This window comes from Copadichromis virginalis, linkage group LG7 (genome assembly GCF_057382275.1).
Source record: "Copadichromis virginalis isolate Kocher_CV1m ecotype Utaka linkage group LG7, C_Virginalis_male_GT1.1, whole genome shotgun sequence".
In the NCBI taxonomy this organism is placed as follows: domain Eukaryota; kingdom Metazoa; phylum Chordata; class Actinopteri; order Cichliformes; family Cichlidae; genus Copadichromis; species Copadichromis virginalis.
This window is the reverse complement of record NC_140624.1, coordinates 13,168,046-13,194,031: the sequence shown is the minus strand read 5'-3', so window position 1 is coordinate 13,194,031 and position 25,986 is coordinate 13,168,046. Positions and strand designations below refer to the sequence as shown.

General features: G+C 40.1%; 1 protein-coding gene across 3 annotated transcripts in view; it reads left to right on the top strand.

Moving 5' to 3' along the window:
• Positions 1-25,986, top strand: part of tln2b (talin 2b) — a 94,396-nt gene that overhangs the window by 30,337 nt on the left and 38,073 nt on the right. For all 3 annotated transcript variants that reach the window (XM_085461834.1, XM_085461833.1, XM_085461835.1), the window contains exons 2-12: positions 11,775-11,951; positions 12,039-12,136; positions 12,325-12,454; positions 13,107-13,262; positions 13,706-13,848; positions 21,393-21,520; positions 21,817-21,880; positions 22,039-22,143; positions 23,861-24,016; positions 24,749-24,850; positions 24,970-25,046. In XM_085461834.1, the coding sequence (XP_085317960.1) occupies positions 11,816-11,951; positions 12,039-12,136; positions 12,325-12,454; positions 13,107-13,262; positions 13,706-13,848; positions 21,393-21,520; positions 21,817-21,880; positions 22,039-22,143; positions 23,861-24,016; positions 24,749-24,850; positions 24,970-25,046 (1,295 nt within the window). In that variant the 5' untranslated portion in view covers positions 11,775-11,815. The remainder of the gene's footprint in view (positions 1-11,774; positions 11,952-12,038; positions 12,137-12,324; positions 12,455-13,106; positions 13,263-13,705; positions 13,849-21,392; positions 21,521-21,816; positions 21,881-22,038; positions 22,144-23,860; positions 24,017-24,748; positions 24,851-24,969; positions 25,047-25,986) is intronic.

Here is a 25,986-nt window from a genome sequence, read left to right as displayed (position 1 = left end):
TACTTAATCCTCTAATACTGCTGTCTTTGATTGTCCACTGGAGGGTGATTCATTTTTGAATATTTAAATATGTGAAGTCTGTAGGGTTTGCATACAGAGTCCGGGTGTGCCACCGTGTGTTATATGTCTCAAGCTCTGTGCAGCCATCATCAAACATAAAAGACACGATCCCATCTCATTTGTTTTTCTGTCATTAAAAAATTGTGCTGTTCATTTTTTAACAAGTATTGTCATTATCAGTTGTCTGATTAGCAGACAGCTCTTGCAAGCTGGAAAGACGTCATATGTTTGATGCTGGTGTATGGTGTTGGAAGGGAGGAGAGAAACTGGTGTTGAGAAACTTAGAGTGGGGTTGGCATCTTAATTGTGACCTTTATAATTGTGATGCAATGATTTCATGAGCCGTGTCGGCCTTGTACTTACTTATTCTTCCACTAATTACTGTCACATCTGTGGAGTTTTTCCTTGCTACCCCTTAATCTTCCCAGTTCTAAAATTGTGTTATAGTTTATCACTGGTATATACTGTATTCCTACTATCAAAGCAGAATGTTTGAAAAATATGGATGAAAGAATCTATAAGAACACACCCTCTGACTCGGTTTAACTTTGCTGTGTACTGAAATTTATTTTGTGTTTAGAAAGGTTGCATACTATACAGGGTGTTATTAGAGAGCAGTAGTTGAAATGGTTCATTCAAATTGACTCTGCCCTTTTCTTCTGTGTGACCCTCAATTTGCACAGGGCTCAGCGGCATGTACTGTCTCATTGACTAAGTTGGCATCAACTTAGCATTCATCAGCGTTTTGCTAAAGGTCACAAATTACAGTCGAGAGTTAAGATCTGTCTAGGATCGCCCATTCTGCTGATGTCATTCAAGCTTATCAAAAGGACATTAAGATCTGGATAAAATCCAGTTGTGCCTGTTAGAGGTACAAAAACACTGTTTATTTGACTTTGTATTGCTCATTAAGGTGACATCCCATTTTTAATCCATAGGGTTTAATATGTGAGAACATCCTAAAAGTGTTCTGTTGGGTTGAGTTCAGGACTCTGTGCAGGCCAGTCAAGTTCTTCCACACCAAACTCACTTATCCATGTCTTTATGGATTTTTATTTGTGCACTGGTGTGTAATCATGTTGGAACAGGAGGTGCCAACCTCAAACTGTTACCGGAAATTTGGGAACATGAAATTTTCAAAAATATCTTGGTATACTGAAGCATTAAGAGTTCCTTTCACTGGTACTAAAGGGCTGAGCCCCACACCATAATCGCCCCTCCAACAAACTTTCCACTTTCCAAAGTTCAGTCAGACAAGTTGTCCTCCCAACCGCCAAAACCCAGACTATCCAACAGATTGCGAGACAGAGAAGCTTGATTTGTAACGCCAGAGAACACATCTCCACTGCTCTAGAGTTCAATCGCAGCGTGCTTTACACCAATGCATCCAAAGCTTTGCATTAAGTTTAGGGTGTACGGCTTGGGTGTAGCTGTTTCTGTGGAAACCATGAAACTCTCTATGCAATGGTCTTGAGCGAATCTGAAAGAAAGTTGGCGACCTCTGCACACTCTGCAATGACCGCGCTCATGGCCGTGTTTCCATTGTTCTCATTTGCTTCCACTTTCTTATAATACCAATAGCAGTTGACTGTGGGATATATAGTAGTGACTTGTTGCACCGGTGACATCCTATCACAGTATTTACTGAGCTCCCTAGAGCGACCCATTCTATCACACGTGTTTGTAGAAGCAGTCTGCATGCCAAGGTGCTTGATTTTATATACCTATGGCCAAGGAAGTGATTGGAATACCTGAGTTCAATGATGGGTAAGTGAATACGTTTGGGAATGTAGTGCAGATCAGTTATTGTTGGTGCTCATGTTCTGTCTAAAGTGTCGCCGTTGTCCCATATTGAAGTGACCCTCATTAATTAAACAAACCTCATTTTATACAGCAGAAAATGAGGTTTTCTCCATCCATTATATCTCCTCCGATGAGCTGAGTGAGGTAGTTGATTGCATAACAAAACTCAGTTTTATTACTGTTGCACACAAGACACGTCTCAGATGACAGCGTAAATGGCAGGGTGATGCCATCAAAAACTGAAAGTATGAGTGCAAAAATGCATATGTGAAGTAGGAGATGTCCATCAAGTGACAAACTGTGATCAGCCCAGATTGTTTAGAGGTACCTGTTGAAACTGTTAGAATGAAACTGTCCTTTTTTGACATAAAATGAAAAGCAGTCTGCTTGTGTCGTTCTTTTACCTGTGCTGGCCGCTGGGACCACAGAGATGAGATGTTAGAACTGAGAGGCAATACTTTTTTTTTTTGGTTTTCTTTCTGTGAGCAGCAACTAAACACAAGATTATAGCTGAAAGCAGCAATCAGAGGGCAAAGCAGTAGGCACCAGCCTGTACAGCAAGAAGAGAGATGTTTTTTGTTTTGTTTTTTTGACAAGATCTAGAAAGTGTTTGAGCCAATACAGCCATTTCAATATTATTTTTTTACTTTTATTGAAATATGTATCTTCTACACTGATTTCAACTAGCTGTAATAAGCTAAAACTAAATTTCTGTAAGAGTTCATCTGTGTCAGTTCTCTTAAAGATTCCTTTAGATGGTGGGCCTTGTATTTGTTTGTATTTACTTAACCCTGAGTCACAATTCAAGTTTGGTTTTGACTGATCAAAATGATGCTTGGATATTACTTGATCTCTGTATTGGTGGCTTTGCACTGATTCTGACTGTTAATAATGGACGAACTCTTGGTAAAAATCCAAAATTCCATGATAACTTTGGTGAGAAGGTTTGGGCTTTTGAACTCTGCCGCAAAGTTCATTGAGGTTCTGAATATTGACTGATTTGAGGAATCTAAATGTTTCTTTATTTATTTATTTTTATTGATTGTACAGTAGATATCAGGAGAAGAACATGTTAGTTTTTGGCTGACTACAGCGTGTCTAACCTTTCCATGTGGACATTTGCATGTTTGCATTGTGTGTGTGTGGGGGTTTCCTGGGGATACTCTGGATTCCTCTTACGTGTCAGGTTAATTGGCGATTCTAAATTTGACATAGGTGTGGATGTGAGCGGGGATGGTTAAGTCTCCATGTTAGAGCTGTGATGGGCTGCTAACCTGTCCAGGGTAAATCCAGCCTCTTGCCATATGTTACTCATTGGCCACCAAGCCTATGCTACTTGAGCTGAAACATCTATGTAGTGATACTAACAGTAAAACCAAGTTTGATTATTAAGATCAGCATGAGCTTTCTGATGAAATGCTTTTTACAATGCTGAAGTGCTTTTTTTGGGGGGGGGGGGCAAATTAGAATAATTCAACTATATTTGTGGATTATTAAAACACAAACAAAAAAACATCCATTGTATTTTTCTGGTTTTAAATTATATTCTGGATTTAATTGTGTAGAATTAATGCTTTCCAGACTGAACATAGAAAAATATGTTCAATCTGGAAACCCTCAAACCCACCATATGGTCGGCAGTGAGCAGTGCATAATAGGCACACCTGCGTGGATTGAGTGGTTGAATGTATTTGACAAACACCTGTTCTGTATTTTATAGTCGTAATAATCATAAATACAGCGATCACGTACCCAAATATGTATCTGTGACATTGGATAAATCTGTAAAGAATTTACTTGTTACTCACTCCTCGGCATGAGCTAAGTGCTGCTCATTAACAGGGTAGTGGATAGCAGATTTTAATTATTACCATTTTTAAATAATTAAATATTTTTCTAAATTTTGGTACTTAAAGGAAATTTTCTACATCACTTTTGCTCTATTTTTATGTTCGTTTGAAATTTCACAACGCTGAACTACTGACTCCCAACATGGTTCCCATTTCATGTTATTGCATCACTTTGTCTGCCATAGTTGTTATCAGACAAAAAGCAGATGTAGGCCAGTGGAGTAGAGGCCACTTAGTGTAAATTCTCATTAAGAGATTTATGGCTAAAACTGTGCTTGACAATGATAATGAAATCATTGTGGGGTAAGATTTTCTGCTGGGGACTGATCTGTATCCATCAGTGTATGTCATAAAATAAAAATGTTTGGGCAACATCTGCCCGAGCCACAGTTAACCGCTCCCACTGCGAAGCCAGGCCAACTCACAGTCAGTCTCCCAACTTAGTGAATGGCTCAAGGACTGACTGACTGACTGACTGATTGACTAAAGGACCAACTCACTGGTTGACTGAGTCCAGCTGGGAGGGTGGAGTTCTCCTCCTACAGAAGCTGTTTCTGCCTCCATTGATTAGGAAGCCAATTCTTCAAATCTCTAAATGAGGGATGGTACATTCAGAATATTTTCTGTGTTGTACTGAGTCCAAACTGCTGGACCTCCTAACGTAATGACATGTCAGTGTAACTTAGAAGAATTGGCATAAGGATGCACTTGCCCAAGTTCTCAATTTACCAGCTAATGTATTGAGTGCTTGTCTAACCTTGAAATAGAATAAAGAACTGTAAAGATTTTTTTTTTTTTTTTTTTACTCCCTGTCAGCTACAAGTGTAAGTGAATGCCATTTGCTTTTAAAAATAAAGGAGAAAGTGTTAGATGTATTGCTCTGTTTCTGCTGTGGATCCTTTTGAAGCAGAGCTGCTGGAGGACGCTCTACTTCACTGGATATTTTTAGTGTAAGAGGAGCTGTTCTCTCCCTTCTTACAACAAGGACAAGAATCATAATTTCTGTCAGTATCTGTACCCACAAATTGCATTACAGCAGTGTGCATCACCCAAGAGCAAATCCTATAGTCCACACAATGGGTTACAGCTGCAAGGTTCTTTTATAAATGTAGCTGGGAAAAAACAAGTTGATGTAACTGTGAATGTCTCTCATTTTAGACTCTGGGTCTAATGCTTTTTTTAATCGTAATCAACAAGCACTGCTTGACTACCAGCCCATTAGTTAAAATAGTACTGTGCAAACCTCTTATAACAGCTTGTTCATAGTAATCATGCTGAACTTAAAATAGCAAGGGTCAGTGCAGCTTTATCATGCTGTCCATTGATTGCTATGTCCTGCATGAGCAATGATTAATTCATTTATGAAACATGTGGAGGAAATGATAAGGGTTAGATGAAAGCCTTTGACTTATTAATTATTTGAATTGCATTCAGATTGGTGCAGTGACTTTCTTTCTGCATGGAAATGGGCGAAAGGACACCTTGATACAAAATTTGATATAGTCTCTGCAAGACATGTAAACCTAGTGTACTACTGTATTGTTGAGCTATATATTCCTTCAAAGAATAGAGCAAATATGCCCCACCCATCATTCTTTTGGCATTCCTTGAGTATTTAATTTTTTTTGCATCAGTGTACCATATTAGCTTCAGCTGAACAAAGGGTGTCTCTGTGGCTCCATGTGATTTTCAGATGAATAACCTGGGGCTATTAAAGCAACAATATGCATCATATCTTACTGTGGAAAGGGTCTCAGTTGTTTTGCAACAGCAAGAAGTGGCCGCTCGAGATCCTTATTGGTGCTACTTTTGTTTCTTTAATGTCTGTTTCATATGGACATCAGAATCTCTGGTTTTCTTGTCTGCTACAGCATAGAAGTCACACAGCCAGCACAGGAAGTTTCACAATTTCAGCTTACTACAGCGACCATGTCTCTAGTCGCCTAACGCCAGTGGTTGGGGTAGGGTATTTTGTAATCGGTGCATGAAGGTATATAAGTGCAGTGGAGGTAGGTTAAAAACCATAACTCATGCTGCTCTCCAGTGGTCACTTGCCAAGAAGTCTTTATTGTTTTTAGTGTTGGAGAGTAACTGGTTATATGTAATAGAGTAATTGAATTATAAAATTAATGTACCCTGGTTCTTCCATATCTTACATATTGTGTGGAAGTGTGGGGAAATGCATATAAAAATACAACTAATCCATTAGTCACAGTACAGAAACGAGCACTGCGTATTATTCACAGGGCTGGTTATCTAGATCATACTCACAAATTCTTTCTTCAAGCAAAGTTACTTAAATTCCAGGATCTGGTTGTATAAAGCTTTTACTAAACTTTTACCGGCAAATTTACAAACTAGATTTGAAATTCGAGAAAAGGTTTATAATGTGAGAGGCTTTGGAGAATTCAAATTACCCAGAACTCGAACAACCCGTAAAGGTTTTCGTGTGTCTGTATGGGGTGTGAAAATCTGGAACAGTCTGAGTTTACAATTGAAACAATGCAAAAATATTCGATTGATAGATTTAAATTTCTCTACAAACAGTTGGTCTGGTCACAGTATACTCAATGATGGTTTTTAGTGTGCTCTGTAATGTCTGTCCTCTTACCATTGCTGGTATGGATTCCAAAAAAAAAAAAAAGTGTGCGCATGTATGTACATATATGTACATGTGTGTGTAGATATATATGTATGTATATGTATGTGTGTTTGTTACTTGTAGTTATTACTGCCTGTTACCTGTGGTAATGCAATTTATAATTTATATATTCTGTATTCAGTTATGAAGGCTCTAATTGTTGTTTGCGAGCTGCTGTTTAGATGCTTGTATGTGCCCGGGGCTGTTGATGGGTCTGTATGCAATGATGGGCGTAGCTGCGGGAAGTTTGTTTTTTTTGTTGCTGAGTGAGTATAGGGGTGGGATTTAATAAGTTTTCTTTGTCCCACTCCTTTTTCAGGCAATTTTTGTTTTTTGTTTTGTGCATTTTATGTTCAATATAGGTATTTGTTGTGCCTGAAAATGAACGAATGAATGAATGAATGTAGCTGTAATCAGATACTGTAAGAAGGCATGTAATTATAGTTGCTAATCAAAATCATCTGTAATTTCTTTAGTGAGGTGCTTCTATGCAGAAATTCATTCTGTTGCTTTACATCTTTTTGGGACATACTTCAGTGTTTATACATGAAACATTGGATGGCTTACAAAGAGCTTCCAGAATGTACTTTTCTTTTCTTTCTTTTCTGTTGTTTGAATTTGCAACACCTCATCTGCCTGCTCAACACAAAGTAAGTCTGCTATCCCTAAGCCCAGCTGGCCACGCTAAATTCAGTAGCCATGTCATCTAACAAGAAAATGTCTTCCAATGTTTTCTCTTTGACTTTTGAAAACTTCTCCCATATTAACTTTATTAATGTATAAAGCATATAAAGGTTGGCAAACCTGAAGAGCAAATCCTGCAGTGTATGCAGGAATTTCCTACTTTGTTGTAAAGTTTGTTGGAAAACAAATCAAAAAGTAATTATGATATAAGATTGTATATAATAAACGGGGTGGCTCAAGTGGTATAGCGTGTTGTCTACCAACTGGACAGTCAGTGAATGGATCCCTGACTTCTCCAGTCTGCATGCAGAAGCATGCAAAGCACCCTAGATAGCAGACCTGAGTTACTCCCAATGGATCAAACAGAGTGCGAACAATGGAATGTGTGTTTGAATGGGTGAATGAGACAGCTGTAGAAAGAGCTTTGAGTGCTCAACTGAGTAGAAAGACACTATACAAGGGCTAGTCCATTTAAATTAAATAACCTTTCATAAGGATCTTTTACAACTTTTGTCATTATGTTAACTGATTTGTCCTCTGATTGCTTGTTTTTCACCAGTGTACCGGCTAGCTTTAGCTGACTTTACAGTGCTAACTTTAGTGAATACCATAGTGTATATACATATTTGGAGTAGCCTGATAGCTACATTTTCAAGAGAAGGTGAAAAATGAAACGCTATCTTTTGAATATTGCCTATTTTAAAAAGTCTGCACTGTGTTTGTTGTAAATGAAGTCATAATAAAGATGTACAGTATTTATGGTGGCTGATTATTACCTGTTTTCTTTGTAACACATCTGAGCTTGGTTGCTCTCAGTTTGTGGAGCTAAATATAAATTTAGTTTGTGAATTGCTGAGATATAGAATTTAACTCCATAGCTGATTAAAAAGGCCCTCTCTTGCCATTACATGCCCTGCTGTTGAACTTTCCGTGCTCCAGATGGTATCCAGAGGCATACAGTGGACATGAAGGGAACTGACCTTGCTTTCAGTCAGGCAGGGATAAAAGGCTGATGTTTTGCTGAGTGTCAATGCAGAGGATGTAAAGAGGTGGCAGAGGAGGTGGGGTGTGGAGCGGTTTAGCCAGTTAACATTTTCTCATTGCACATATGCTTTAATGCTGCTGTTTGAACAGTCCTGAGAACTGCTGAAGTCGGGAATTACTCTCAGCTCTCCATTCATACAACATCTACCTTTCAAAATAATAATACACCATGGGCTGAAGATAATAATGCATACTATATAGCTACACTACCTGCTGTTTTACTGACGGCTTCGCTCCAGAGTTACATTCACTTGCATTCCAGCTTGTTAAAATCTAATTGTTGGTCTTTACAATAGCAGTGCTTAGTTTAGAGTTGCCCTGTGATCTACCTTTTATCCCAGAGTGGCTGTTTTTTATGCTCACAGTAATAGCTGCTGATTGTGTAAGTAGAATAAGAGTGGTTTGCATCTGCATGCCTATTTCTGTGACTTTTCTACAAATGCAGCAGAAAAAAATTCAAAGAAATAATTTCGGTCTTTCCAGTGTTGTAAGTTGCAGTGGAGTGACCTTGAAACTCCTGTTGCACTGTGTGGAAATATTTTATACTCAAAGAAAAAGCTATTGTAAATGAATAAAATATATATATATTTATCATTGTGCCACTGTTTTTTTTTTTTTTTGTTTCTTTTTCAGAAGGTTTTGTCAACCTAAAACAATCATTTCAGAGAGCAATGTGCCGTAGTGTTACGTTATCCTTCAAGGATTGTCATTCGCACTTCTTTTAAGCCTCATTCTGCGTCAGGTTTTTCATTTTGTTTGGAAGCATTTATAAAATCAGGTCTGATTAGGCCCAATATTGTTTTCTGTCTAGCCACCTCCTCAGTTGTTCTGTGACAGACTTGTGCAATAATCCAAGCAGTTGTAGCTCTCAGGTTCTGCTCTGCTGCTGGTGTTACAGTCAGTCATTAGAGCTGTATCCTCTCCAGATGGCTCCTGACTTCCATCATCTCTATTGAATTGTACACGTTCAGACTCCCCAGCAAGCTGCTCTTTGGCTATTTTCATGTCTTAATATTTGCAGGAGCAAACAAACCTAATCTAATGCAGGACTCTGCTGATGGACTAGTGATGGTCAAGGGAGATGGAATTACAGAAATGTTTGTCTACCGTGCTGTTTTAGTGAGCGTGATAAAATACAAGAATATGAGGTTGAACAGAGAGGCACACACAGTCTTGATAAAAAAGGAAAGTATATCCTCCTTAAATTCTAAGGTTTTATGTACCAGGACACATATAAGTATGGTCTGGTCCTTAGTGGGTCTTGGAATTAGATAAATACAACTTCAGATGACCCATGACATATTACACTGTGTCATTATTATACAATCTAAACCAAAATTCAGGAGCAGTCCATGCACATCCTTACTGCTGAGAATAAATAGGAATTTAAAGGGTTAAGTAGCAAGCCAGGTGCTGTTAATCAGATCCACATCATTAAGTAATTATCAGCGTCGCCACGACTGTAAGAGCAGATGTTTTGGCATTTTGCTTACTGCAGCATTCAGGAGTGGATTAACACAATGACAAGGAGGAAAAACATCAGCGGTGATCTTATAGAATCAATTGTTGCCCATCAGTCTGAGAAGGGTTATAAGACCATCTCAAAACAATTTGAAGTGAATTATTCTACAATCAGAAAAATTATTCGTGGGAAAAGTCAAATTCCAGACCTCAGCCTGATTGAAATTCTGTGGCGAGATTTTAGAAGAGCTCTGCATAAATGAATGGCTGCAGACCTCCATGAACTGAAACAATGTTGCAAAGAAGAATGAGCCAAAATTCCTCCACAATGATGTGCAAGACTTATTAAGTAATTTAAAAAATAATTAGTTCAAGTTACTGCTGCTAAAGGTGATTCTACAAGTTACTGAATCATGAGGTGCACTTATTTTTTTACACAATGCATTTCCATTTTGCCTTAATGTTAGTTAAACAAACGATGACAGTGTGATATGTCAGGCGTTGTTCGTCTCAGGCTGCACTGACCTAATTTTAAGGCCTCGTAAAATCCAGGATGAGTTTTCACTGACAGAGGGTGTGCTTTCTTTTCACCATGACTGTGAGTTTTGTCTCATCTTTTCTCGAAAGCAGAACTGAAGAAGTGTTGAATGCTTTCGAGTGTTTGCATGAGGATCTAAGTGAAAAATTTTCTCTCACACTACTGTAAGCTCAGGGATTATCATTATCCTTCTGGATTTCATCATGTGGTTTCGGCACTACTTACTCTCTGATGTCACCGATGCTACTGACAACTTACTAAAGCGACTGTTTCTGCAGACCCAGTCTCCACAAAGTATTTGTCATCACAGGTAACTGTTGCTTTTTGGATGAGACGGCCTCTGTTTTGAGAAACGTCCACAAAAATGCAAACATTTTCTGCTCCCTCCTTATATTTAGCGTGTGGTGGGAGATGCCACGGAGCCTGCTGTATCGTCAGTCTGGGGGTCTCTTGCTGCTTGTCTGGAAGAGTGTATCTGTGGAAGTGCTGGATGACAAAAACTCAGTGGGACTTCTCTACCAGCCTGCATAGAGGAGAGCTCATGCGGCGCCATTACCCCTTCTTCTTTGTGCTCATCTTTTCCACTTTGTTTGAAGAAAAACTCGTAGAAGGAAAGGAGCTATTGGAGAGGAACTCACGTCTATGACAGAGGCTCCATCACAGACGGTCTCATTCATGCCATCATTATAGAAAATTTACTTCGCAGACTTTCTCTGCTTCGACTCAAAGGGGGACTGTGGCTCAGCACAAAAAAACTCATTGTTTCCGAGTGTGGCTGAAGTCTGAATCCTGTCAGTGTGAAGACTTGAACTTTTGCCTTTATATTCAACCATGGAATAAAATACTAAAAATTCTTTTGGTGTCACAGTACATTTTAGAACATATAATCAAAAAAAACATCAGATAGTCAAGTGTTAATTCAGAGCATAAATGTGTCTCTTTTTGATTTTCAGCTAAATATCTGGATATATAATATTTAGATCAGCAGTATGAATGTCTCCAGGTTTAAATGGATTTATCAGGCCATTGCCGATAAACTACCCAGGCTATAGGTCGTTTTATTTTTTCATTCATCTCTATGTAAAATTGAAGGTCAAGGAAAGCTGGAGGAACTCAGTCTCTTTCCTTTTTTTGCACACGCCTAAGAATACCAGAATTGACTCACCCTAATAGCAGTAAATGATAAGACACCCACTGATTTGTCTCACACTGAAGTCTTCTTCCGGAGGAGAGTGCGAACAGGGAGAAGTGAGAATAATGATGCAGGGGTGGGGGGTGTTTTGACTTGTCTCCGTTATTCTTGCCAATTAGAGAGATTTGCACTTCTTTTCCCCACGCTCTTCTCCTGAAAGGTTATGTTTCTTGCCTTAGTTCAGCTAATTTTACATATACTGCAATCAGGCAGAAGCTCTTCTTGGGGTAACACTTTAATATCAGAACAACTCAGAAATGATGAGCTGCTAAGGCAGAGCACAATGCACATTCAATTCCAGGTAAAAATGCCCCCGCAGGAGGTAATTGTGAGGATTTGTTCTGCGCCTTTAGGTGTTATATTCGGCCCCTGAGATTTCCTTTTCACAGTTTTGACCTGAGTGTTGTTGGAGAGCGCGTTTTAATAATGACCTGTTGACATAGACGCAAACACATTGGAGCATTGATATGACTTCACAATCTCTCCTTCTGTGTCTTCCAGGAGTATAGGTCGGTCGCAAGGCCGTTATACTACCCACCAAGATGGTGGCCTTATCGTTGAAGATTTGCGTGCGCCAGTGCAATGTGGTGAAGACGATGCAGTTTGAACCGTCCACCCCTGTGTATGATGCCTGCAGAATCATCAGAGAGAGAGTCCCTGAAGCCCAGACAGGACAAGGTTGGAGGATGATTGGTGAAGCCGAGTTACATAATGGAACTTTATGGGCTTCTACATTTGTATTCTCTGTTGCTTTTTCTGTTTCAGCCTCGGATTATGGCCTCTTCCTGTCTGACGATGATCCCAGGAAAGGAATCTGGCTCGAGTCTGGAAGAACCCTGGATTACTACATGCTGCGAAACGGAGTAAGATTTAGTCATATAGTCCTGGGTGGAGAACTGTCAGTGTCAGTTATGGGTTCTTAAAGTGATCTATATTTTCTAGTGGAAGCCGAGACACTTATTCCTCCCAGCTTGCTGGAAGCGGCAGTTTACGGCTGAGGATGATTAGTAGGGCTGTGGATGTCATCGCGTTTCCTTTGCTGTTTTCTCAGGATGTCTTGGAGTATAAGAAGAAACAAAGGCCACAGAAGATCAAGATGCTGGATGGTGCCATTAAAACTATCATGGTGGATGACTCAAAAACAGTTGGCGAGCTGCTCGTCACCATATGCAGTAGAATAGGTTTGTATCTGTGCTATGAGTTCGGTGAAGATTAATCATGTCATGCCACCACCCAAAGCTTAAATTATTCATCTTCTGTTTTATTTTTAGTCAAAGGCATACCACTGACTTCATCTTCAGCTACATTAGGAGACTATGTTATCATGTGCTGTTTAGTTTGTATTTGAAAAGCATATTTGTCTATGCTTGATAAAGTCCTAATCGTGTTTTGCTTAGACCAATGTGGACATGATTCATCGGGATAAAACAAGCTTGTTTCTAATCAGCGACTTAAGTATTCTTCCTAATGCCCAGAAAATGCTGTCACTCTTTGTCATAGAGGTGTTCCCTAAGCTGTATATTTCAATTACAATGAGCTGCTCCCATGCCTAATTGGGTGAGGAAGAGAGGGATGTGTGTCTGGCAGATAGCTTTATTGGAAAATGTTTATTTAGAGTAGGGCTTTCTGCTTGGCTTCTTCTCCTCTTCAGCTTCAATTTTACTTTGCTGGCTCTATACCAGCTTTCCTGAACTTCTGTTTCAAAGCAAAGAGAAATGGATAAAAAGAGAGTTGCAACAGTATTGCAGTGATGCTTTTCTCTGTCGTGATTATTGAACCACTCACTTGAAGCATTTCCACCTCCTAAAAAAAACTCCCTGGCTAACTTTTCAGGAATCACCAACTATGAGGAATACTCCCTCATTCAAGAGGTGCCAGAGGATAAGAAGGAGGATGGGATGGGGACACTGAAGAAAGACAGGACCCTGCTGCTGAGAGATGAAAGGAAGATGGAAAAGCTCAAAGCAAAACTTCACACAGATGACGACTGTGAGTGCAAGCTTGAAAAAGCCAAAATGCTACTGGAATCTTGATGGCTTTACGGCAGCCATCTGACTCAACACCATCATATGGACGTGTACTTTATCACTCGAATCAAATTTATTGCATTGACATATGAAAGTTAATTAATTTTGTGTTATCTTTTTCCCCCAGAGGACACCAAAAATGTTTTTGCAAATGTATAAATCAACCTTCAACTAGCTTTCGTCTCAGCAGAAAATAATGCAAATGAGACTCTTCACGGCCCGTCAGGATTTTCACTTCCCAGTATTAAATTTGGTAGATTTTTTGTCAAAGCTGACGGGTCTGCAGTTCTCAAAATCCCTGGTTAATTTCACTATTACCATCCTCCTCTAGTAACATCTTTGTAAAACTGAATGCCTGTTCATTTTGATGTATTTAGTAATGGAGCATGTGTATTGATTGGGCAGTGAACTGGCTGGACCACAGCAGGACATTCAGAGAACAGGGGGTGGAGGAAAGTGAGACTCTACTGCTCAGGCGCAAGTTCTTCTATTCAGACCAGAATGTGGATTCACGGGATCCTGTTCAGCTAAACCTGCTCTATGTTCAGGTAAACCTGTTACACACATCTTTATAATAAGATAGCAAAAGAGAGAACAATAAGAGAGAGACCCGAAACCCCCCCCCCCCCCCCCCCCCCCCCAATGTAAGGCCCATAATAACCAAGCATATGAAATATTTCAGACACAGGACCCAATAACTGTGTCGTCTTTGTGCCTGTAACTTCTGACCAGGCCCCGACAGACTGAAATGTGGTTAGCTTAGATGTGGTCCCGACAGGTTTGACTTGTTTCTTCGCTCTTACAATACAACAGCACAACAACACGGAAAGTTTGATCACCGGATGATGAAAGTAATATTTTTGTTTGGCTAATGTCTGCGGCAGAAAAAGTTATAAATAGTAGTAGGACAGAGTTATTCAGAACTTTCTGTTTGCTTGGCATTGCTCACAATGCATAATGAATACGGTCTGATAGAGCTCTATCCATCCATTCACTTTCTTCCACTTATCCAATTCATTTAAGGCAGGCTGGAGCCTATCCCAGCTGTCGTAGGGCAAAAGCCAAGGTGCATGTTGGACAGGTCGCTACTCTGTCACAAAGCTAACACAGATAGATAACCACTCATATTCACACCTACAGCCAATTTAGAATTGCCAGTTAACGAAACCAGGAGAACAAGCAGACTCCCAACCCTCCCAGTACAGTGGCTGGCAAAAGTATTCGGCCCCCTTGAACTTTTCCACATTTTGTCACATTACAGTCACAGACATGAATCAATTTTATTGGAATTCCACGTGAAAGACCAATACATAGTGGTGTACACGTGAGAAGTGGAATGAATGGCCCAGGATGTGAGTGGGCGTTAAGGCGTCTGGGGAGGGAACTCAAAAATGTGGTGTATGCTGTACAGTGCAGCGAGGAATGCCCAGACCTCTACATTGGAGAGACCAAACAGCCACTTCACAAGCGCATGGCACAACACAGAAGAGCCACCTCCACAGGACAAGACTCAGCTGTCCATCTGCATCTTAAGGATAAAGGTCACTCTTTCGAGGATGCCAATGTTCACATTTTGGACAGAGAGGACAGATGGTTTGAAAGAGGAGTGAAAGAGCCATCTATGTCCACTGTGAGCGACCATCTTTGAACAGAGGCGGTGGTTTACGACACCAACTCTCTGCCATCTATAATCCAGTTTTGAGATCCCTTCCCAGACGCCTTAACGCCCACTCACATCCTGGGCCATCTGACCTCAGGAATTCGCATGATAAGGTGGGCCCAGGTTTCACAATGAGCTCACCCGAAACTCTGGCTGATTGGGACCCACACCCAGTTTCCCACCTTGGCTCAGGCTATTAGAGGATCATCAGGGGGTCCTTTTGTCCCTCTTTGGGGGGATACTCCCACTAGGTTTAAATCTGGGACTCCCCACCATTTGACCTTAGAACTGAAGAAGCTTCTCGGATGAGAGGTGAAACGTCTTCAAGCAACTTAAAGAAGTCCAGACACTTTTCTTTGCAAGCTCCTTTGACTACGATGACCTGGATGACTGAGAACCTTCACAGACAATGAAAATCATACATGATTCCAAATATTTTTTACAAATAAAAAACTGAAAAGTGGGGTGTGCGTAATTATTCAGCCCCCTGAGTCAATACTTTGTAGAACCACCTTTTGATGCAATTACAGCTGCCAGTCTTTTAGGGTATGTCTCTACCAGCTTTGCACATGTAGAGACTGAAATCCTTGCTTCTTTGCAAAACAGCTCCAGCTCAGTCAGATTAGATGGACAGCGTTTTCAGATCTTGCCACAGATTCTCGATTGGATTTAGATCTGGACTTTGACTGGGCCATTCTAACTCATGGATATGTTTTGACTTAAACCATTTCATTGTTGCCCTGGCTTTATGTTTAGGGTCGTTGTCCTGCTGGAAGGTGAACCTCCGCCCCAGTCTCAAGTTTTTTGCAGACTCCAAGAGGTTTTCTTCCAAGATTGCCCTGTATTTGGCTCCGTCCATCTTCCCATCAACTCTGACCAGCTTCCCTGTCCCTGTTGAAAAGAAGCACCCCCAGAGCATGATGCCGCCACCACTATATTTGACAGTGGGGATGGTGTGCTCAGAGTGATGTGCAGTGTTAGTTTTCCGCCACACATGGCGTTTTGCATTTTGGCCAAAAAGTTCCATTTTGGTCTCATCTGACCAGAGCACCTTCTTCCACATGTTTGCTGTGTCCCCCACATGGCTTGTGGCAAACTGCAAACGAGACTTCTTATGGTTTTCTGTTAACAATGGCTTTCTTCTTGCCACTCTTCCATAAAGGCCAACTTTGTGCAGTGCACGACTAATAGTTGTCCTATGGACAGATTCCCCCACTTGAGCTGTAGATCTCTGCAGCTCGTCCAGGTGGACGGCCTTGTCTTGGTAGGTTTACAGTTGTGCCATACTCCCTCCATTTCTGAATGATCGCTTGAACAGTGCTCCGTGGGATGTTCAAGGCTTGGGAAATCTTTTTGTAGCCTAAGCCTGCTTTAAATTTCTCAATAACTTTATCCCTGACCTGTCTGATGTGTTCTTTGGACTTCATGGTGTTGTTGCTCCCAATATCCTCTTAGACAACCTCTGAGGCCGTCACAGGGCAGCTGTATTTGTACTGACATTAGATTACACACAAGTGCACTCTATTTAGTCATTAGCACTCATCAGGCAATGTCTATGGGCAACTGACTGCACTCAGACCAAAGGGGGCTGAATAATTACGCACACCCCACTTTGCAGTTATTTATTTGTAAAAAATGTTTGGAATCATGTCTGATTTTTTTTTTCCCACTTCTCACGTGTACACCACTTTGTGTTGGTCTTTCACGTGGAATTCCAATAAAATTGATTCATGTTTGTGGCTGTAATGTGACAAAATGTGGAAAAGTTCAAGGGGGCCGAATACTTTTGCAAGCCACTGTATATTCAAACCCAAGACCTTCTTGAGAACACAGTGCTAACCACTGCAGCACTGTAGTGCCCCCTATGAAATGTAACATTCATGGGATTAAAAAACTGGAGAGATGTGATTAAGGCAGTATAGCTCAAGTTTGAGATTTTTTACAGTATTTTAAACTAATAAAATACCTTTCTTTTTCTATCAGGGACACTACAAACCACTTTATGGGATGAGCCATTTAGGTTTCACACATTAGACAAGCAACAGCATGTTGTACATGCTACATAATTATACACCTAACATTTGCATACCACTGGAGTGCAGTGGCTAGCACTTTCGCCTAAATGCAAGTACATTACACATCATGTGTTGTCGACAGAAGTCATGTGTTAATTCCTTAAGCAACCGTTCATCCGTTACAAGAATGATAAGGTTTTATGTGCAAATTTCGGTTTTCCTGTCAGACCAAAACAAACAAAATGAGATTAGCATTGTTTGGTTTATTTTAATTCTAAAGATTAGGTGTACATTTGCTAAATATGAAATAAACTGTAGCCCTTTTTGCACAAAGAAATTATTATTTATTTAACTCCCTTCACTCCTGTTTACTGAGGGACTGCGCTGCAAGCCTCTGGACAAAATGCCGCCAATTTCCGTACAATGGAATTAATAGGACGTGAAGCAGCTCGGGGAATGGCTCTGGTATCAGCATGCATGTACGCTGATGCTAAATGCTTTCACTGATGAGAGCAGCGAGCGTAAATCAAAAGCAGAGTATTCGCACACAGTATAAAACAAAACAGGGAATTAAAAGAAGCTAAAATGCTCCATTAAGCTGAATGGAACTACAGAGCCTGTCAGGGTTTGTCACTACAAACAAGGCTTTTATTAAAAATCCACTATTTCTATGAAATATTGATTATTGCAGCTTTAAATCACCTTTTAATTGTAAACAAATAACAAATAAACATGTTTTTCTATATACAGACATGTACTCCAGAAACACATCACTAGCCAGTAGGGAGGAAATCCCCCCACTGACATCTGGAGATGAACAGCAGGGTGTGGAGTGCCCAGACAAACACACATACTGTACAGATGTACCCTCTGAGATTGAGGGAGAGCTCGAGAGTAGTGTTAATGCATTGGATGCTCCCCCTCACAAAAATGCATAATCTCTGAAAGCAGCAGAGATGTATATCGCAGCTGAAATGTATCTATACATATATAGTTATTTATATTTGACTCTCCCGTCTTTTCAGTTCCTCCTTCCTTGGAAGTTCTTGAATATGTTCAGAATTGACATCCTGCCATCCACCCTCTCTGTCTGCTACAGATGCTCTCCTCCCTTCTATCTGTCTGTTCCTGTTGTTGCCTCTATTTTTTTGTACCCTCCATTTCCTTATTTTGCAGTTTCTCTGTCTCCACTCCCTTTCCATCGCTTACACATTCTGACAGTCGCATACATCCCCACCCTGTTACCCTGGCACACATTACAACACTGTGTGTATCATGCTCTCCTCTCAACACAGGCTCATATTTCCTTTCACAATAACAACTCCGCCCCCTGCCCTTGCCCTCCCCCGTCTATCATTCCCGCGTTCTCTCTCTCTCTCTCTCACTCACTCACACACACACACACACACACACACACACACACACAGACGCGCGCACGCACTTGGCTCGGCACAAGGCAGGAGCTCTAATTTGTCATTGTGTTAAAAAGACCGAACACAGCCAGAAGAGTGGATCATACCACAGGCTGCTCTTGCTCTTTCTCAGTGTTCCTTTTTGAATTTTTTTAGCCTACAAATGTTCCTCTTCGCCCTCTGTCATTCATAATTCCAGCAATTCTTAGAAACTCTGTACTATTATTGTGTAACTGTTCATGTAGTTCATGACATCATTGCTGGTCACTATTTGACAGGACCCTCCTGCATATTTGCAGTGATCTCATATATGTATTCATGATTTTAAGCTTACATGATTTCAAACTCAAACACCCTATTATGCCCACACACACACGTGCGCGCACACGCACTCTCACACAAACATTAATGAAAGCTCTGCCAGTAAAAGAGTAATCTTCTTTACCACTTGACCGCTCCCTTTGTATTTATCCTAAAACCAGCATAAATCTCCATAGCAATAGTATCACCCACTGAGTTTTGCTTTTACATTTAACCCTTGATCACTTAATCAGATGTATTACATGTGTCAAAAGTTGGCATATTTCAGCACAGGGTCAGGTTAAGAATTTGTCTTCAGGACTTGATATTCTACAGGATGTAACACAGTTATAATGCTGATATTTTAGGGGTCAATTCAACCTTTACCGCACAATACATATAGAAAGAGAAGAGGAAAAAGGAATCCATTATTTTTAACTGGTTTTAATATTTCAGTCAAGCACTGCTATTTGACTATATACCTTTGCCATCATTTATTTTTGGGGCTATGTGTGCTGTCTGCTCTGCTTGGCCAGAGTGGAACAGTTGACCTCAGCGTTGTTGCCTCAGGCTGTATGTGTCACAGCTTCTGATGTCTTGTGCTTCACTAAAACCAGTTCTTGTATCACTTACCATATCTGCTTCGAGAAATTCGGGGTCTGTCTTCACTCTGTTGCCTTTTTACAAATATGGTATAATATTTATCCGACTGGTTCTGTGCCTAATGTGACCATTAATCTGAAATCAGCCACTGTCAATTAATTCTTTATCAATGGTCAGCTCTTACAGAAAGTATAAAACTAGTAATGAAATGCATAAAAATCAGCTTCATTCATAATTTGCCATCACTAGCTCACATGCAGCTGTGTGCCTGTCAATTTCCAGTAATGCACGTACACAATGAAACGACTACAGGCTAAACAGCATGCTGTATTTACATTGAATACAGTGACACCAGATATTTACCTCACTATACAAGTTATATTATCCAACAGTAATATTCTGATTGATGATTATTTGAGAGTCGAGCCATCATTTCTGAGCCAAAACAGCAATTGAGGATGAACCCACTTTGGTTTCTGGCTGAGTGACAGCTGTTACATTTACTCTGCTGAATATTGACTCCCTTATCTCATTGCGTTGAGGAACAGTGAAGAGCATACTTTGGATTTGCAGTCAACCTTCACTTTCATTTAAGTAAGGGTTTAGTATCCACTGATATGAAACCCCATTAAGTTTTTCTAAATCAGATTTTGTTTAAAGAAAAATTAAATAAAAACATAAATGAAATACCATGTGCATGCCACAGCTGTTCTAAATTAACAGCAAAAAATAATTAGCAAGATTATTTTTTATGTTTCTTTAACGATTAATCAACCAGACTGCGCAACGTCTAATGAAATGTATATTTTTAATGCTAAAATATAATTATGGTTGTTATGAATGAATTTTCAAATTTACCGTTTTACAAAATAGCAGAAAAAACTGTAAAGCATCTTATTATTTTCTAATTAATTACTTCTTTTAGTTGTTTAATGTTACGCTTGATTAATTTCTGACTTATCAGACAACTCCAGTGTACATACCCACTCAAAATTAGGTATAAAAACATGAATTTGTTATTTACTTAATAAATACCAGTACACACACACACATGGATGGATGGATGAACTATGCTTTACACATTGTAATACCTCTCCATGATCGTCTGGTGCAATTGCCACCTAAATATTTTTTCTAAATACTTGTGAACCAACTGGTCGAAGGAAAACTCGGTGTACAGTGAACAGTGTGTAGCGGAGTGAATGGCATGTGTGAGGGCTAATTTTAGAGTGTCTTCTGTGTCCAGCAAGAGCTTATGTACTCCACAGTGAATTGCACTTGGGAAAAGACTTGATTGTGAGTAGAGGAGATTGTTGTTCTCATTACAGCAGTGAGCTGCTGCTTAGTGTTTCATTGATGTAATGGGACGTAAGAATGTATCAAGTCCACGCTGTGTACTGATATGCTAATGCTAAGAGCATGGATGGAGCCTCTATCACCAGCAAGGCCTCTCAGCTTTGCGGCGATTAAATTTGCTACAGTGAACTCGAAAGAGAGAGAGCAGGGGGCAAAGCTGACTGCCCCCTGGAAAACACAGGTACAAGCATTATACAGAAAGGCTTCTGCTTCTGTGTCACCCTAAAAGGTATACATATTATAAAGAGCCTGAAAATGTATTGAATCATAAATGACATCTCAGTAGCACCAAACAGACATAAGGGTTAAAAAAAAATCCTTCATTAGATTGCTTAACACCATACTGAGGACCATTCTGTGATGCAGACGGGTACTGTGAAAAACTGGTGCATTTTTGCGATATCCTTTCCTTTTTAATAACACATAACTGAGTGTGATGACAAATACTCGAAACTGTTACATTTGAAAGCCGCCAGAATTGCTTTCATTGTCACAAACAAATTTTATTTGGCTCCCCTGTGTGCCTTAGTCTGAGATATGATGTATATTCTCTAGAAATGCACTTAGTCACTTAGAAGACTTCATTCTTGATGCTACAGTGCACGCAAAGCGCACAATGAATTGTTCATTGGAGAGCTCTGTTTGGGTGAATTGTGGAGCATTCCCGTGTCTTCGTGGTCTATTTCCTGGATGTGTGTTACTGCCTTACACTTATCCACCCATACCTCTTTTCATGTCTCCTCCAGGCTAGAGATGATATATTGAATGGATCCCACCCTGTCTCCTTTGATAAAGCATGTGAGTTTGCGGGGATCCAGGCTCAGATCCAGTTCGGACCCCACGTGGAGCACAAGCACAAGCCTGGATTCCTGGAGTAAGTTTTTATTATGAAGAAGATGCCTTGATACGAAGATTCAGAATACTTGTTTAGCACATGCTGTACTTTTATACACAGGCTTATTTCAGCTGTATGGTAGCTATTCCCTTCCATCAGTAATGGTTGTTACTTCAGGGATTTCCTCCCATGGAAAGCTCAGGGGTGATGTCAGCTGTTACAACTGTTTCCTGATATGTAGGCAGTAAGGCAAAAATGACCTCATAATTAGAGGTATGTTAGAAAAAGGAAATGCCTGTAGCTGAAACCAGTTAAAATGTCATTTGTCTCCGTAGCCTGAAGGAGTTCCTACCTAAAGAGTATATCAAGCAGAGAGGGGCCGAGAAGAAAATATTCCAAGTATGTACATTACACTTCTCAAATGCAGCATGCAAAAAGTGTAGTGTGTTCTCTGTTGAGGTGTAAAATACTTACATAACAGCCAGTACATGACATTTCAAGCATATTTACATATGTACTGATAGGTTTAAGTTGGAAATGTAACTGTTGTTTTCCAGGAACATAAAAACTGTGGAGAGATGTCTGAGATAGAAGGAAAAGTAAAGTATGTGAAGCTTGCTAGGTCCCTCCAGACATATGGAGTGTCCTTCTTTCTCGTGAAGGTAAGCGTTAGCAGGCTTTTTTCCCCCCCAAAAAATACATTTTTATACAATTAAAATAAAAATATCCTCACCTTCTCACAAAATAAGGTTAATTGTAATTGGGTCTTTCATACGTTACAGTTGATGAGGGATTGTTATACCTTTTAGATTTAACTTATTTAAGTAAAGCTTTAAATAATCTGGCTAAACTGGTGTATTTGTTTCTTTCCCCGTTGTTACTAAATGTGCTAGTAAAAAATGCAGTCCAGCGATATGAAACTAAAACCTAAAACAAATGTTAATTTAATGATACAGGCATGCAATGCTTTTGTTCTAAAGAGTGGCAGCTACGACCAGAAAGCTGCCCCAATATGCAGAGTGTTGTCACACAGGAATGAGAGCTTGCTGAAAACACCAAAAAGCCCCATTATCACAACAAATCAGAGTCAGAATCGGAGTGGAAGCGTGTGCGCTTGGAGTTCAGCGCTGTGAAATACTTGTGACAATAGCAATTCTGCTCTGTTCTGCTTTGGCAAACACAAAAGTGGAATGGAAGTGCAGCATGTGAATGGGATAAAGTTGCAGCAGGTATTATTAAAGCTCTCTGACAGCGGCCCATTTGGCTACGGACTTGCAGGAAAGAGGGAAAAGAGTGAATGTGCAGTTGTCTGCTGGGGTCTTAATGGACGATAAATGGAATGTTTGGCCCCATAGTTAAAGTACACTGCAGGGTTCAAATTATCTTTGTGTGCATGGAAGAGTGCATGTGCATCTATGTGTGCGAGCGCTGTCTGTGCTCGATGAGGAGATGTAGTGATGGAGGTTTCAAGACTCTTAAATAATTCACTCCAGCTGCACTCTGCTCTTGACGCTTGCAAGGGCAAAAGCATAGGCCTGGCTTTGTTGGAGCATTTAATGTAACCTTCCATTTCTCACCTATGAGTGTCTAATCACTGCAGGTTTTAGGGCGAAAAGCTTTGTTTTACTGTAAGTATGTGTGTGTGTCACGTGGGGGAAAAGTAAGAAGCATATTTTCCCTAACCGATAACCATCAAGTTTGAAATGATATTATACTTTCCACTTGAGATTAGAATACCACACTTCCTGCTTGAATGCGGCCTTGGTAATTATAACATTGAGGTGGCGTACCCTAAAACAATGGAAGTTTTTAATAAACCTTTGCACAAAGATATCATGATCACTGGGATAATGTTATCTGTCCTTGTGTTTAAGAGCAGTGAGCTTGAAAAGCTCTTCTACTTATTGGCCTTTGTGTGGTTCTCAGGGCTTTTCATTTTGACCCTGTGATAAAAACAACAAAAGGATTGGACACATTAAACATGAGCAGTCTGCACTCCCCGTCTCTGCTCACTGCTAATTTTTGTTTTGTCCTTCCTATTCCCCTTGGAGGGGAGCCAAGTGTAGGCTTGGCGTCTCAAGTGAGCTGTAATAGATTTTCAGTGGGCAGATAGTGGTGGGGCAGTGGAGCTGGTCAGACAGAGAGCTGGTGGAATAGCTCAATAAAGCAGCAGTTAAACAAGACTGAACTCTGCTGGGTCACTTCGCAGCTGCCCTTCTCCTCCTCCAAGTGGGGCTTCAAGCCACAGACACAGCCATGTGTATTACAGCAGCATCGGGAGAACGGAACAATGATCTTGCATTTGCGCCTTGAATGAATCATCTGTGTAGGTGTTTAAGCACTGACATAAATGTCGTCTGATGTTTTCTTACTTGACAGGAAAAGATGAAGGGTAAAAATAAGCTGGTCCCGCGGCTGTTGGGGATAACCAAAGAGTCAGTGATGCGGGTGGATGAGAAGACGAAGGACGTGGTGCAGGAATGGCCACTGACAACAGTCAAGAGATGGGCAGCCTCCCCTAAGAGTTTCACCTTGGTACTGTGTCCTCAGCTCCACTTAGAGTGTGCTGTTATATACACTTCTAGTCCTATGCATTATTTGTATGCAGAGTGTGATACATACAACTCTTTGCTCTTTCCCCCATTTTTCTTCACTTTCCAATACAAACAGAATCCTAAAAATTGTAGAGACCTCAGACTGCAATATTGAATGGTTTTTGGCATTGCTAGCCGGCTATTTCTTCTGACTTAACAATAGATACCCGGGGGGAGACTGTGTTTGAATGTTTTATTTATCTGAAACCTTTTTCAATTTTCTTTACCAGCTGTTGGCTGTTTTCTTTCTGTACTGGAAAGGGTCTACTCCATTTAAAGATTAATAGATTATGCAAAGTACTCTGAGGTATATTTGCCAACATTGATTTAAACTAAGAATACTCGCCCACGTGTTTCTGTGGAACGCTTTGAAGTGAGCAGTTTTCAGATTCACTACATCTCATTTTTAATCAGCTCTTTGGAGAAATCGGATGCTCCGTGGAAGCATGTCACTTTTTTTTTTCATTAAGAGCAGAAATGAGGAAGGTACTGCCATGTTTATTCAGCCCCAGTAAGGGTTTTTTGTTTGTTTTTTTTAATCTATGCACAGATAGTAAGGGTTTTATCACGAATAGAGTATTTCTGCAGTCTTGGGTAGATGTTACTATAAAATAATTTCAAATGACTAACTTGTCTTGCCCTGAATCTTTGGACTCTTCCTTGCATTACGAAGGATTTTGGAGAGTACCAGGAAAGCTACTACTCTGTCCAGACTACAGAGGGAGAGCAGATATCCCAACTCATTGCTGGTTATATTGACATCATTCTTAAAAAGGCAAGTAGTTGAAAATAAAATAAAAACACATATCTATCTGAATCAATATGAGATACATCCACCTCTTCACATATTCGGCCCACGGTATTCACTGGTGTCTGTTAAACTTCGCTCTGCAGAAGCAGAGTAAGGATCGTTTTGGCCTTGAGGGGGATGAGGAATCCACCATGCTGGAGGAATCAGTTTCCCCTAAGAAGTGAGTAGTATCTAGTGTATAAAAATGCTGACCATTGTGATTCTCTTCACACAGTCTAGTTATTCATGAATTTAAAGCTTACTGTTTAATTGTGCATGTAATTACATTTCTGCCTGCCCAGCAGTGTACTCCCCGAGAGACATGATGTTAGAATTAAACACAAAAAACAGCACTTTATACCTGAGACAATAACATTAATGCTCTTCTCGATACCCCAGAATACAATTTGTTAAATGGGTAGTTGTGTGATTTTTATAAAAGCTGCCTCAGGGTAAAGCTACTAGAATATAATTTTATTTTGGAAAAAAACGTTGCATCATTTGGAGGTCAAGATATCACACCGGTAAAAAAAAAAAAGAAAAAAAGAAACAGCTTGCTAGAAGCTGTTTTAGTCGGGTATTTTTTTCCTATTTGGTTTCTGTCTGTCCAGATTTTCCAGTGTAGCTCAGTGACTGATGGAAATCGAGGTAAAGCAGCTGGACTAGGGCTCTGTCACACAGAATCTGGAAATTTGTTATCACTGGAAATCCACATGGCTGTCAGTGAAACCGCTCTGGCAGAATGGGGCATCATATTCCTGCTGCTTGTGGACCAATTGACTCATGTTGTGGTTCTCAGTACAAAAACATAATTGCTGCCTCTCAAAACAAGCCGTAATTAACTGGTGGAGTCAGGAGCATCTGTTGAGTTAGGCATGAAAACACTTTTTTTTGTACAGTATTTCTTCTGACGTTGCCTGCGTACTGTGGGAGCAGTTGTTGGTGCGTGATAATTGTTTTAATTATAATTCTGTCATTTTTGTCATTTCAGTTAGAAACAGTCACATTATCATTTTGAAGAGTTATTTAAAAAGATCCTCCTGAGTAATACAAGGGAAAAGTTTACTCTAAAATGCCTACATATGCAAGTAATTTAGTTTTTAAATTTTGTCTAGACGTAC